This window comes from Coloeus monedula (genome assembly GCF_965178545.1).
Source record: "Coloeus monedula genome assembly, chromosome: 1".
NCBI classification, from domain to species: domain Eukaryota; kingdom Metazoa; phylum Chordata; class Aves; order Passeriformes; family Corvidae; genus Coloeus; species Coloeus monedula.
The window spans coordinates 23,010,568-23,024,056 of record NC_138781.1 but is presented as its reverse complement, the minus strand read 5'-3'; the positions used below and the strand labels follow the sequence as shown (position 1 = coordinate 23,024,056).

Below are 13,489 nucleotides of genomic sequence, written 5' to 3'. Positions count from 1 at the left end.
AGGGTAATGATGAGTGGCAATGTGCTGAGTTGGAAGGGAAGTGTCCAGCTGTGTGCCAGAGGGATTAGCGTTAGTCACAGTTTTATTTAACATCTTTATTAATGACCTGGACTAAGGGATACCCTGCATACCGAATCAACCCTTAGATGACACTAAATGCTGAAATCACCACAAAAGACGAAGACATTAGTACAAAGAAACTAACAGTAGTGGGATATGAGGGCAGAAAATCTAAAAACAAGATAGGGCATAGAACACTACAAACAATTATTTCCACAGAAAAATAACCCCAAATATGGATAGGTCCTGAGTTAATAATGCCAACAAACTCTAGTCCAATGCCAGATACTGAATTAAATGTTGCAGAAAACAACAAAGAACATCCATGTACATTGGGGCGGTATTGTCACTGCTGTCATGGATGGGAAAGGTACAGGGCAGTAACAATGTAATTTTAGTAGTGAAGCAGCATAGAGTTATTAGTACACTGAAACAAAAATGACAAAAGCTTTTGTGGTTCAGTTTAGGAAGCTTATTAGTATTTTTAACTGGGACAAGAGGATGTAACACAATACCTAAAGCTTAGCAACACAAAAGAGGGGGAATTTAGAATAAAGCAAAAATAAATTGACCGTCAGGATAAACATTGTATCAATGAGGTTACTTAGGAATCATCTTCCCCTGAAGTTTCAAAAGGTATAACATTTTAACACTGTGGTTGCTCCAGTTTGAAAGAGAGAGTGGAATATAAATCAGAAAGGATTTTTCAGCTTGGCGAGAGGATAAATGGAGCAATTGCAGAGATCTTTCTCAGCGCTTGGCTTCAATCAGCGTTTTGTAATTCCGTACCACGACAATCCCCGCAGCGCGCGTGGGCTCAGCCCCGCCGCCTGCAGCTCAGCCCCGCGCGGTGCTACGCGCACAGAAAACAGCGCGACGTGGGCACAAGAAAAGGCGCTTAAGTGCAAACAAGCAGCTTCCACCACCCTGAAATTAATTGAATAAACCCCACTAAGCAGCGAAATAAACAACAAAAGGCGCTGCTGGGCCGCCCGCGCGCCCGCCCGCGCGGCGCTGCCGGCTCCGAGCGCCCCCTGGCGCGGGCAGAGCGGCACTGCAGCGGCGGGAGCGGCCGGCGTGGCACGGGGGCACGGGGACACGGGGACACGGGGGCACGGGGGGAACGGGGACACGGGGGCACGGGGGGAACGGGGGGAACGGGGGGAACAGGGGGAACAGGGGGGCACGGGGGGAACGGGGGGAACGGGGGGGCACGGGGACACGGGGGGAACAGGGGGACACGGGGGACACGGGGGGAACGGGGGGAACGGGGGACACGGGGGGAACGGGGGGACACGGGGGGAACGGGGGGCACGGGGGGAACGGGGGGACACGGGGGGAACGGGGGGCACGGGGGGCACGGGGGGCACGGGGGGCACGGGGGGACACGGGGGGAACGGGGGGCACGGGGGGCACGGGGGGAACAGGGGGACACGGGGGGAACGGGGGGAACGGGGGGAACGGGGGGAACGGGGGACACGGGGGGAACGGGGGGAACGGGGGACACGGGGGGAACAGGGGGGCACGGGGGGAACGGGGACACGGGGGGAACGGGGGGAACGGGGACACGGGGGGAACGGGGGGAACGGGGACACGGGGGGAACAGGGGGACACGGGGGACACGGGGGGGCACGGGGGGAACGGGGACACGGGGGGAACGGGGGGAACGGGGACACGGGGGGAACAGGGGGACACGGGGGGCACGGGGGGCACGGGGGGCGGGGGCTGCGCACGCCGCGTTCTGCCGCAGGGGTCGTCTTGACACGTCCCGAGGCCCCTCGGGCAACCGGCTAGTTATGGGAAATAGGGAAAACCCGGAAAATACGAAATGTTTCTTGTTTCCAGTGCAGCAGTATCATTGCAAACTTTCGGGAGGCAGAGGCATATACAGGCCTCTACATTACAAATACTTCTAAAAAGTATTTTCATTTTGTGTCCAGTTTCCACCCCTGCTCCCCCAGCATGATCCGTGGTCGCTCATGGCCCTAGCACCCCAGCGATGTGCTCACAGTGCACACGGAGCACACAGCCAGCCCACCTCTGCTCGGTACTGCCCGAAATCCTTATTGCTTCTTGGGTTTGTCCATCAGAAAGGTTTCCACAACGACAACACTAAAGCTTTTTGTTTCTGTTGTGCTGAAGAGCTTGAGTTTTCCTTCAGTGGTACTACAGACCATGTTACAATGAGCAATGCTGGTGTAGGGACAGGAGGTGAAGAGATAAATGTGACAATTAGAAGAGTGCTTTTTCTTTAATCAAAACCCAACTAAGGTAAAGATTTTCTGAAAAACCCAAACAACAGAATCCCAAACCAAAAATGATTCCCAAGTATCAGATCTAAGCAATTCCATAGTCTGTGCCATGTTTGAAACAAAATAACAGACTCAAGCTATGTGGACTTGTCTCCTTTCACTTTGCTTTCTTCTGGAAGTTTTCACTGAATAACAATCCCAAAATAGGCCAGTCCATCCTGGAATGCAACTTTTAAACACCCTGGCCTCAGAAAGGGAGGTCTCAAGTACAGAGGCCATGTTGTTAAAGGAAGAAATCCTAGCAGTGGGACTGGCTGTGAGAATAAAGTGTTATTTATATAATAAATACAGCCATTTTTGGGAATTACGAAGTAGTAGTCCTATTTATGCAGAGTAGAATTTGTTTTCAACTGCACCTTTTCTTTCCAACCTAATTTCGCACAATACAGCCCATTATGGCAGAAGGATCTGAAAAAGCTTTTTATATCCTACCAAATATACACAAAGATAATTAGTTCTCTTTTGTTATTCTTCTGTAAGGGTTTATTATTGTGGAGAAGCTTTTGCAAATTGAAAGCGGTTGCATTGCATTCTGAAGGCAGAGCTGTTCTTGGTTTTTATTGTGTAGAGATAATTGAACAGAAAAGTTCAGGAAAAAAGGTGAAAATATAATTCATTATGAACTCTATAGGAAGATCAGATTACCACATCTTAGTTCTTTTTAGACCAGTATTTTATAATTGCATTCCACAGTATGTTATGTCATGCTATGTAGGTGAAGCTTTGCACTAGAAGCAAACATCAATGCAAGTTTTGTTTCTTAACTTTATAAGCATTACTACAAAATCTATAGATTCTATCTTACCTAGTAAATACTCTCTTTAGGTAGTTTGACAACCAGTGAAGAAATTCAGTGCTGAAGTGTCCAAAGAACTTAATTCACTGTAAGTGGAAGTTATATTATTCCCCTCAAACACTTCCCAAAAGTAGCCTCTAATGTTAAACAATTCTATTTTAAGAGTTCTAGGGATCTGACTTATATAATGATCCTGCTGGGTTTCACTTTGTAATTGCTGTTAAATTCCATGCTTTTAATTAATTTGCAGTTAGACCAGGAATTAAAGAGCAATTGACTTGTGTCCAATATTGTTCCATTGTCTTGCTCTGCCTTTAAAATCATCTCATGGAAGCTGATGTTGGTCAGGTGCAATTATTCTGCCCTCAAAATACTACCTGTGACTTTTTGGAAGGTTTGGGGTTGGAGTTTTCCGCATCTCTTCCTTCTGCCTTACAGACATGAAGCTGTCTCTGTAGATATTGGAAGAGTATTATTCTTCCTTCTGCTAAGCTTCCCTTACATAAATTGCATTACAAGGTACATTTTGAGGTAAAAGCCTCTTTGAAGGCTTCTAAACCCATATTCTCACCCTTATATGCCATGACCTCAAGACATAAATATAAACAAGTTAAAGGATCAGCCTGTGCCTGAGAGATGAAACAGGAGATAGTGAAACTTCATTGTGTTTAGAAAATTAAAGGTGTTCTCCTCCAATCTGGGAGCATGAAGTTCAATGTCACTGTTGTACAGTTTCTGTGTAAAAATTTGTTATTTTTTTTTGTAACACAATTCCTCCCCTATAAAATGCAGTAATGGGACTTCACCTCAAGAGATGTTTAAGCTTACATGTCAATCCTTACAAGACCATAAACACTGCTCTTTAAGGAATATCTTTCAAGGCTACTAAGATGCTGAGAGGAAGTAGATCTGTACCAAAACCAATGCATATTTAAAAACAAAAGGCTATACATTTTCTCCCCATCTCAGGTATCATGTTCATTGCCCTTAAAACAATTATGTATGTGACATATTTTGTGTCACCAAAAATCTTCCACAAATTAAATCAGGAAGTTAAAAAGGTTTTTTAATTTAAGACTGGAGATTGCTGCTTTTTGAAACATGATAAGAAAGAAAGAAAATTTGTAGAATGAATCAGTCTATCCATGTGTTAAGTTTTACAGCTGGATTATAAACCCCTGGGAATATGATGTCTGTAATGGAAATGTTTATACATCCTTAACTACAGCTGTGCAAGCAAACAGCACTCTAATACAGCACACAGATAAAGATTTACACTGGAAAAAGAGAAAGCTCTTTACATTTCAAATGTAAGTGATACATAATTTTGAGGCACTGAATATTTCCTATTATAGTAGAAATACACACATGAAGCACTGAACTCTGTGTATTGTCATTGCTTTCGGTCTTTCAATCCCTTCATTTATGCTGAAAAATTGCAAATCCTTTGTGCACAGAGCATTGAAAATGTATAAATATTTTTGAAGAGGTTTCATAGAATTTAAAAAGCTCTGGTCTTATTTAAGTCAGCCTGTGATGTGATCAGAACTTGTGTCAATTATGAAATCTCAGAGACTGAGGCTGTTTTAAGCAAACTGGGTTTTGTTCTTTTTTTGTGTGTTTTATGAAAAGAGAAATTTCATGCAATGGTCTCAAAGGAAATATAAGATAGCAACTTTTTCAAATTCAAACCAATTATTGTACTTATTAATACATACCTGCTGTATTTTAATAGTCTAACTGCTGTTAAAATACAGAAAAAAAACCTTCAGTCCAGGCCTGCAGGATGGATGGAATAGCATGCCAGTATCTATTCACATTACTTAGGCAAATATATGCCTCCAAGCAAACATATTCAAATCAATATTAGTTTCCTTGTCCTTCTTTCCCAATCCAGATCTAATTGCCTATGTTGTAATATAATTGCTTCTTCCAAGCTTTTGTATTCCATTAACTATTTTTAAAGAAAAAAATCAATTTGCAATTTTTTTGATTGTAAAAGGACAGAATACAGACAATTATAGTGACTTAATTTTTAAAAGGAAAGCGGTGACTTTCAGGAAATTGAATTGTATTCCAAGTAGTAAGATTGAGGTAGAGTCAAACATTTTAAGAGGCAAGGATCACAACTGGCAAAATAGTCTGAGATGTTTACAAAAGAGATATTTACAAAAAGATATTTATAAGTGGCGCTAATCTTCCTGTTGTTCCCTCTGCAGTAAACAGGAGATGGACTCATCCATGAAAGCCACCAAATTAGGCTCCTAGATTGAACTGGACAAGCCAGGAACTTTTCTAAAAGCTGTTGAAAGTCAGTTAATGCAGGCTGGTGACACAACCTTTGTGGAGGCCTGAACTGGTGCCTGCTTTATTTCTCATTGCAGGAATGGGGAAGTTACTGCTAACCAAGGAGGACCCAGAAGTACTGCAAAGTGAGCTACAGGGTCATGGAAGATGCCTGGCACTATAGAAGTACAGGTTTCGACTCAAAGGACAACTAGCACCTAATTTTAACAACAATCCTGCTACATTAAGAGATTCCTCCTTCAGTGAACCACAGTTTCAAAAGCTGTTGGTTTGGTTTTTTAATGAAAACACTGGACCAAATGGGTTTGGGGAGGAGCAGATAGAGAAAAAGGTAGTAGAACAGCAAAGTGAATATAAACCTAATCACATTTTGGAAAAGTGACCATGCTATGGATTTTGCTGTTGTAGACACACTTCATTGCTATGGATTTTGCTGTTGTAGACACACTTCATTGCTAATAAATTAAGATATTGAAAAAGCATTTGGATTTCTACTCTATCAATAACTTTCTTCCGTTACAACAAGGAAGTTTCTTCACCAGAACATTTTGTATCTTCAATTTCAGTGGTGAACTTGGAGATGTTACAGTCTCCTGCTGATTTATCTCTTGAACTCACTGGTAAACTACCAACAAGACAGCCAGTTAGTAGCAAAAATAAAATTTTGAATTAGTACCAGAAAGAAAACAACAATTCTGGTGCAGCAAAGGCTTAGCCTTGTTGCAAAATTTTTGGTCAAAAGAGAGTGGAGAAAAATTCTAACAGTTTTTCTGGCAAGACAAGTTATTGACATAGCTGCAATCATCCAGCTCAAACTCTGTATGCTTTCTTCAAAATATAAAAGCTATTAATTGCTCAAGACAGTGCAGTCCAAATATCCTGTCTACAAAGATTCTACATGTGTTGAGAAATCTTCTAGCAAACTTTACACAGATGATTACTTAGAATAATGCCAGTAATGTGGTATTCAATCTGAATACTCATCAGGTAACCTTTCTGGACTTTGAGCATAATACTTTTATATCAATGTCCATCTGATGTAAATGTGAACAAATTCAGGAAACATTGAAAGGAAAAAAAAAAAGGTGTGGTGAATTTACATTGACTTTTTTCATTCATGATAATTAAGATTACAACAATATGGTCAGCAGCTCACAGCAATGACCTGGCAACAGGCAATGATTATGTAGAAACAACACTCAACAGTGGATTAGAAACATATTATTTTAAAGTTTCCTAATTTTTATAGATGAACAGAGAAAACAAGATTCAAAACTGATGGCCCAAAGCAGTAACACTGCATTCCTCCATGAGCTCAATACACTTGCCAACTAACACCCCCAAGAAGAAAATACAATGCTATGCAGTTTCTTCCTATTTACAAGTAACTGGCAATTCAAGTCTGGCTTATTTGAAAAGAATAGAGCCATTCTAAGTTAGATATGATAACTTCAGCATACCCTTGAAGAGTCAAAAGTGCAATTAAAAAAAAATACTTACTTATTCCATGCTTGTCTAAGATTTTTAGGGCCATACTGTGTAAACCGTTCTGTAAGAAAAAGAGGTATATTCAGTTACTTCACTAAACCCAGGATTTATTGTTTTAAAATATTTCTTTACTGTCAATTTTCATAATTTCATCATTTCTATGTATCTCCTGCAGCTCAAGTCCTAAGACAAGGAAAGAAAACTAACCTACAAGCAATTGCCATATAAACAGAGGGAAAGACAAAACAAAACACCAAAACCAAAAAAAGCCCCCAAATTGTTAAACCAAATCAAACCAAATCAGCATGACCTAAAGCTCATTTACTGTGGCATCACCAGAAATGGAAAGTTTTACAATTATTTCTAAAGCAGTTTTTGACTGCTAGGGAAAAAAAAGAAGCCTGAAATCTAGTAATTTTTTATTCTTCATGATAAATACAATTCTCTACAGCCTCACTGTGATATTTTTATGCTTCTCAGGAAGCATAAGAGTAAGTGTGGGTCTCTGTGACATGATGGCCACATAAGAGTCTATTTTCTAAAAAATACAGATAAATAATGAGCAGAAGTAACAAGTGCAATGACAGCTTATTTACTCAAACATTAAGTTCTTCAGTTCAGATAGAACTACTTTCCCTCTCATATCCAAGAATATGCTTGACCTGCAGTAGGACTCTAGTTGAAAAAGGAAGATGCTATGTAAGCTGCTGCAGAAATGAAGGGCCAGTCCTTCATTAGCCTTTTGAACAGGAGCTAAGTGTGTCCCAGGTACCAACAAACGCAGTTCAGCTGGAGAACACAACATTTTCCATGGGGACTTGTTGCACAGAAATCCTGCCATGTAGACTGGTACACACCATGGCCAAGTACCCTAAAGTGATTGCATTAGTTGCTGTGAAGAAGTTCTGAACTTACAAAATACTCCATAAAATCTAAAAAAAAAAAAAAAAAAAAAAAAAAAAAAATTGCTTCCTCTCCACCCATGTGCATGACATTTAACAGACCCACTGCACAGTCACAATAGTAATTTTTATATATATGCACACAGATATGCATGCATCTCACTGTAGAAAACAGCTGTAAATGTAACTTTGAAAGAGTTGTGTTCAAATTCCTGTATTTGTACACTTGCTTGTATCATTTCTAAAGCTGTCATGTACACTTCATACACAGTCAGTTCTAAAGATGCCAAAACCAAGGCATAAGCAAAATCCTAGCATCAATGTGGATGCTTTGATTTTCTTTCTTATACTTTTTTTCCCCCCCTTTAACTAAAAAGACAAATGCAGAAGCTTCAAATCTCATTGACTTCACTACTGGAAGTTACTCATAATCAGTAGACCTGCAAACTGTGTCTGCAGGCCACTTCACATTTACAAGCTTTGTTGCTTTAACCATACTGTTGCAGTTAAAAAAATGAGATCACTCCCTTTTACATATGTGTGCCAAGTGTACTGGAAACTGGAAGCTACATGACTACAACCCTTCAATTTTAGTTTGCAAATGGGAATTAAAAACATGTATGCTAACAGATACTTACCCATTAAAACAGAAAAAAAAAATAAAGACTTTCTATACTCTTTAAGTCAATTGTCCAACCGTAACACTGTCAATTCATTTATGACAAAGGACTGAAAAACAAAATGCAGCTAGGCAGTGCTGTGTAGCAACGTCTGAGATACACATGGGAGTACAGCTAATAAACTTCAAATTTGCACATTAATCTATTTCGGTGCAGAAAAATCTGGGTGGAAAGAGAATTGAACCAACTTGAAGCATTGCTGAAAAGGTAACCTAGATCTAGAGAGAGACAGATTTTGATTTTCACTGTCATTCTGCAATATGTTTTGGTCAGATACTGAGCTGGTTCAAACTGGCACAGCAACACTGACTTCAACAGAGCTACATCCACTTAAAACATTTGAGAAGTATCATATACAAAATATTTTCTTAACCAGACTATCAGATGTTTACTTTAATCAATTTAAGCTATTTTTACTGTGGGAGGAAAGCCCCAGAGTCATCCACTTGGCCAAATTGCCTTAAAGCTTGAATGCCCAAAGATCTGTTCCAGTTCTGCAAAAAACCTGAAAAACTATTGCTATGCCAGATGAATTTTTACTGAAAAAATGATAAACTGGAACCAGTTATGTCAATGCTGCTATAAGGGACACACATGAGCAGAACAAACTTCTCAAAGGTATCTTCCTTTGCCGTCTATGGTTCCAGTCTAAACATCTTTTTAAGTAAGTACCTTATACATCATATTTATCAGGCAGGGAGAGGGAAAATTGGGGGGAAGGCATGGAGAGGACAAAACCCTGTCTATAGAGAGGCAAATGTTAGTCCATGGTCCTTAATTTCAAACTCTATGGAATATGCTGTGGGACTGCAAACCATGCTTCTCCTAACTATTGGTATCAAATCTTTCCTCTCTACTCCAAGCAGATTAGAGGCTCCTCAATTTACATGCTTTATACAGAAAGAAACCACACATTGATAAAATACAGCTCACATTTTTCTACATAATTTTATGGTCATGGCTCCAACCAGAGTCTTACTAACTTTCATGGACAAGGTAATTAGATGGGACTATTTGTTAATTAAGCCCAGCCTCATGTACATACCAGCTCATAATATTTTCCTGAATTCGTTCTTTAGAGAATAAGGAAGCAGTGAAACCAGCTGATTTTGATTTCACAGTTGCCGGAACAGAGAAGCTACAATAATCTTGTCCTTGAGCTCCTCCACCATGGTGCAGTTTCTCAAATCCTAAACTGTGAAACCACAAAATTACATACCTAAAACCACCAAACTTGTAGTCCCAACATAGGCAAAAAGAGAGGTAACTTAACCTCCCAGCTTTTATATGAGCATCTCCTGCTTGTGTCCAATTAATCACAAAACCGGAATTCAGTTTCACAATCACATCCCCAAGTTTGCTTCTGAGTCACTTTTCAGAATGAATGACTCTCACACACCTGTGTCGGCAATTGAACCTCGGACTCAGACCGGCAGGGAATCTGAATTGTTTATTCAAAGGAGTGAGTTGGTTTTATACACTTTCCTAAGGCACAGTATTTCCTTATATGGTGTGACCTATCCCATGTTGCCACATTAGCAACACACTTCCTTCTATGGGGTGATCACTCGCTGTTCACTCATCTGTCAGCTCCTGGCAGGCTCCTCTTGGTAGGGGTCTGCTGTGTGACCTTCTCCCCCCACGGTCCAGTGGAGACAAGCCTCTGTGTGCTGCCATGTGCTCTTTTGTTCTGCCATGTGCCTTGGCAGGCAGGTTTTACAGCTCACAACCCAATTCTACCTTACAATTCCCCATACACCTGTATGAATGCCTCTGTCCTTTACTGCTCGATGGACATAATAAAACCAAACCTAAAGCTATACGTATCTGACTGTGACCAACTGCACAAAATTACATTTTATTGAATCAGGGGGAGGGCGGGAAAAGCAGAAGTTAAATGATTTGCTAAAAAGCTGTTTGTTAAAAACAATGCACACAGCTTGCTCAACACTTACTGTGCCTACCAAAGCAGGATGAGAAGATAGAAGACTATTGATAAAGGGAAAGAATCTTGATCAAAGATCCTGTTTTTGAACCTAAAACTAACCTAAACCAGCCTCGAAGTTTGGACTTGGGCCAGGGACACAAAGAGCATGTGAAGGGAAGCAAGGTGAAAAGTTCAGAAGGAAGAAGACCCTTTACTTCATCTGAGGAAGACCCTTACTTCATCCCAGAGACCCCTGCCCACTACCACCAGACGACACTGCGCAAGCACAACGCGGATGTCAATGACTTTTGGGCTCACTGTAATACAAAGCGAGGCTGGGCAGGGCCAGGCAATGAATATGTATAGGCGTGTTGGGAACCTTAATGAATATGGAACTTGTAACCCGATATACACCAAGCTGAATGCAGCTGTCTGCACACATGGCTTTGGAGGAAATATCCCCCACGCGTCCCAGTGCTGGAATAAACATACCTACTTCACTACTTATTCCAGTAGTGGAGTCTTTTCCGTATATCATTATGATACTTTCAAGCATATAGCTTTGGTATTTGTTTTTCAGAAGCTCCCACTGATTTGTTCATAAAGAACAATAATATAAGGCTGTATATGAGATAAAGAAATCTTTGCCTGACATGCTTAGAGGCAGCAGTACTGGGAATCTGAATCTCAGTCCAACCTTGTGGAAGAAACCCTGTGAAGCAAAAGCTTAGTACGTCTCCCTCAGAACTGAAAAGCAACCACGCACATGTGAGGATTTCATGCAGACACTCACATGATCATCCACCCACACAGCCATCCTCCAGCACATGCAAACCACTCTCACGAACACAAGGTGCACCATCTTGCTGAGGCAGCTGCTCACTCTCATCAGGCTGAGATTAAAGAAACATGAATAACTGTATGTTTACAGAGCAGGATTTGATCTCAGATGTATTTTGAATTTTTATAGTTCAAATTGTAGGTATATATACTAGAGTTCAAATATTTTTAGATTATTATTGTTATATGTGTTTATTTTGAATAAAAACTCTGAAAGACCAACACAGTAAGAATATCTGAAATTTAAAGTAAAAAGTGTGATTTTAATTTCCTTTGTGCAAACACTTCAACATTTGCAAATCTTTCAGGAACAAATTCACGAAACAAAATTTGATCACCTGCATTTTTATCCCAAATATGCAGTCATAAGTCTCACTAGCATCTATGTCTTACTGTTACAGAGCTGCCTTTTCCCATGGATGCTGTATTTCACCTAGTGAAAGGTGAATTTTTGCTTATGTGAAACAAAAGAAGGAAGAGATTTTTAGTTTTGTTCAAATCCCACAGCACCTTAGAGTGTTTACCATTTGCTTCTTAGAAGGCCAAGTTAGCCAAATCTTGACTAAGTGGCATGTCCATAATCAAATGCAGTGAAAAGAGATGCCTGTATAGGACTTCATAAATAAGAGCTAGCCTATAGTGTTCATATTTGTTACTGGAAAGGTGTAGCAAGATCTTCCTGTAGCATAATTTTTACTCTCAGAATGTCCCAAGAGTATCCAAAAAGACTAGGTTACCATGTCACTTCCACACCCTCGGAAGCCCAGCCTCACTGTTCTGCTGGGCATTACACATAGCCCGCTCAGAGATGGGGAGTGGAGCAGTTACTCAAATGTTCTTCTGGCAGTACAAGGATCTGAGCTGCTCTTTGCTTCAGACCTTACAGCGCAGCTTAATCAATGCCTCATTTGCCAAGGAAGTTTTTAGGACTCTGCCCCACAAACAGCAGCAGGCTATTGGAATAACAACTGCAAAATGGAACCAGAGGAAGAGAGGAAGGAAATTTCTTGAGCTAGTCGATTTCACAAACTGGATGCATCAAAAAAATTATGTTCTTAAAACAACTGCTGCCAAATCCTAGCCAGTGTGAAGGCCTAGGGAAAAAAGGAAAAAGCCTGGCCAGAAAGCTCATCCATTACACTCAGCAGTATTAAGTGGTCTTAGAAACAACAGTATTTTTTCTTTTCCCTTTCCTTTTCCCTTTCCTTTTCCCTTTCCTTTTCCCTTTCCTTTTCCCTTTCCTTTTCCCTTTCCTTTTCCCTTTCCTTTTCCCTTTCCTTCCCTTCCCTTTCCTTTCCTTTCCTTTCCTTTCCTTTCCTTTCCTTTCCTTTCCTTTCCTTTCCTTTCCTTTCCTTTCCTTTCCTTTCCTTTCCTTTCCTTTCCTTTCCTTTCCTTTCCTTTCCTTTCCTTTCCTTTCCTTTCCTTTCCTTTCCTTTCCTTTCCTTTCCTTTCCTTTCCTTTCCTTTCCTTTCCTTTCCTTTCCTTTCCTTTCCTTTCCTTTCCTTTCCTTTCTCTCTCTTTTCTTTCTTTTTTTTTCTCTTTTCTTTCTTTTTTTTTCTTTTTTCCTTTAGACAGCCACTCTACAGCAACACTGCTATATATGCATACACACTTGTGTGCCCACACATATACCTACATGTTCTGCACTGCAAACATCATTATCTGCCTGATAAACATGCTCCATCTGACAGCCCTGCATCAAGGGCAGGTTCAAACAGAAGCGAGTTTCAGCAGAACTCACTAGTGAGCTTATTAGCAGACCACTGCAGGAATACTGGTCTGCTGTGAGAATTGAAAAAATAAGCACTTGCATTTTAAGTGACATAAAACAAGATGAGGGATCTTTCCTCTTTTATCAGTCAGAAAAACACATGAACTGTTATACCTTTGCCACATTTGCTTTGAAAGGACCTAAGATAGGCAAGAAAAGCTACAGAAGGAATTAGAGGCAGAATACATTTTGATTTTTAGCTTCTTTTTAACAGTATTGATAATCAGCTTCTAGTCTAAACCAAAGAACTTAAAATGCAGTTTGACTTCAAGGCATTTTTTATGTTGTTAATCAAAACATGATGGCTAATATGCATTCCTTGATTAATGTTCTTCTCTATTTAAAACCAAATGTGATTAGCTTAAATGCAAATATTTAAATATCACCATAATTAATATTTTGAAAA

General features: G+C 40.4%; 1 protein-coding gene across 1 annotated transcript in view; it reads right to left on the bottom strand.

Moving 5' to 3' along the window:
* The window catches only part of CDK14 (cyclin dependent kinase 14), a gene marked incomplete at its 5' end in the record, with an annotated part of 318,948 nt that overhangs the window by 79,703 nt on the left and 225,756 nt on the right, over positions 1–13,489 (bottom strand). The window contains one exon of the mRNA XM_082290375.1: positions 6,976–7,024. Within this exon, the coding sequence (XP_082146501.1) occupies positions 6,976–7,024 (49 nt within the window). The remainder of the gene's footprint in view (positions 1–6,975; positions 7,025–13,489) is intronic.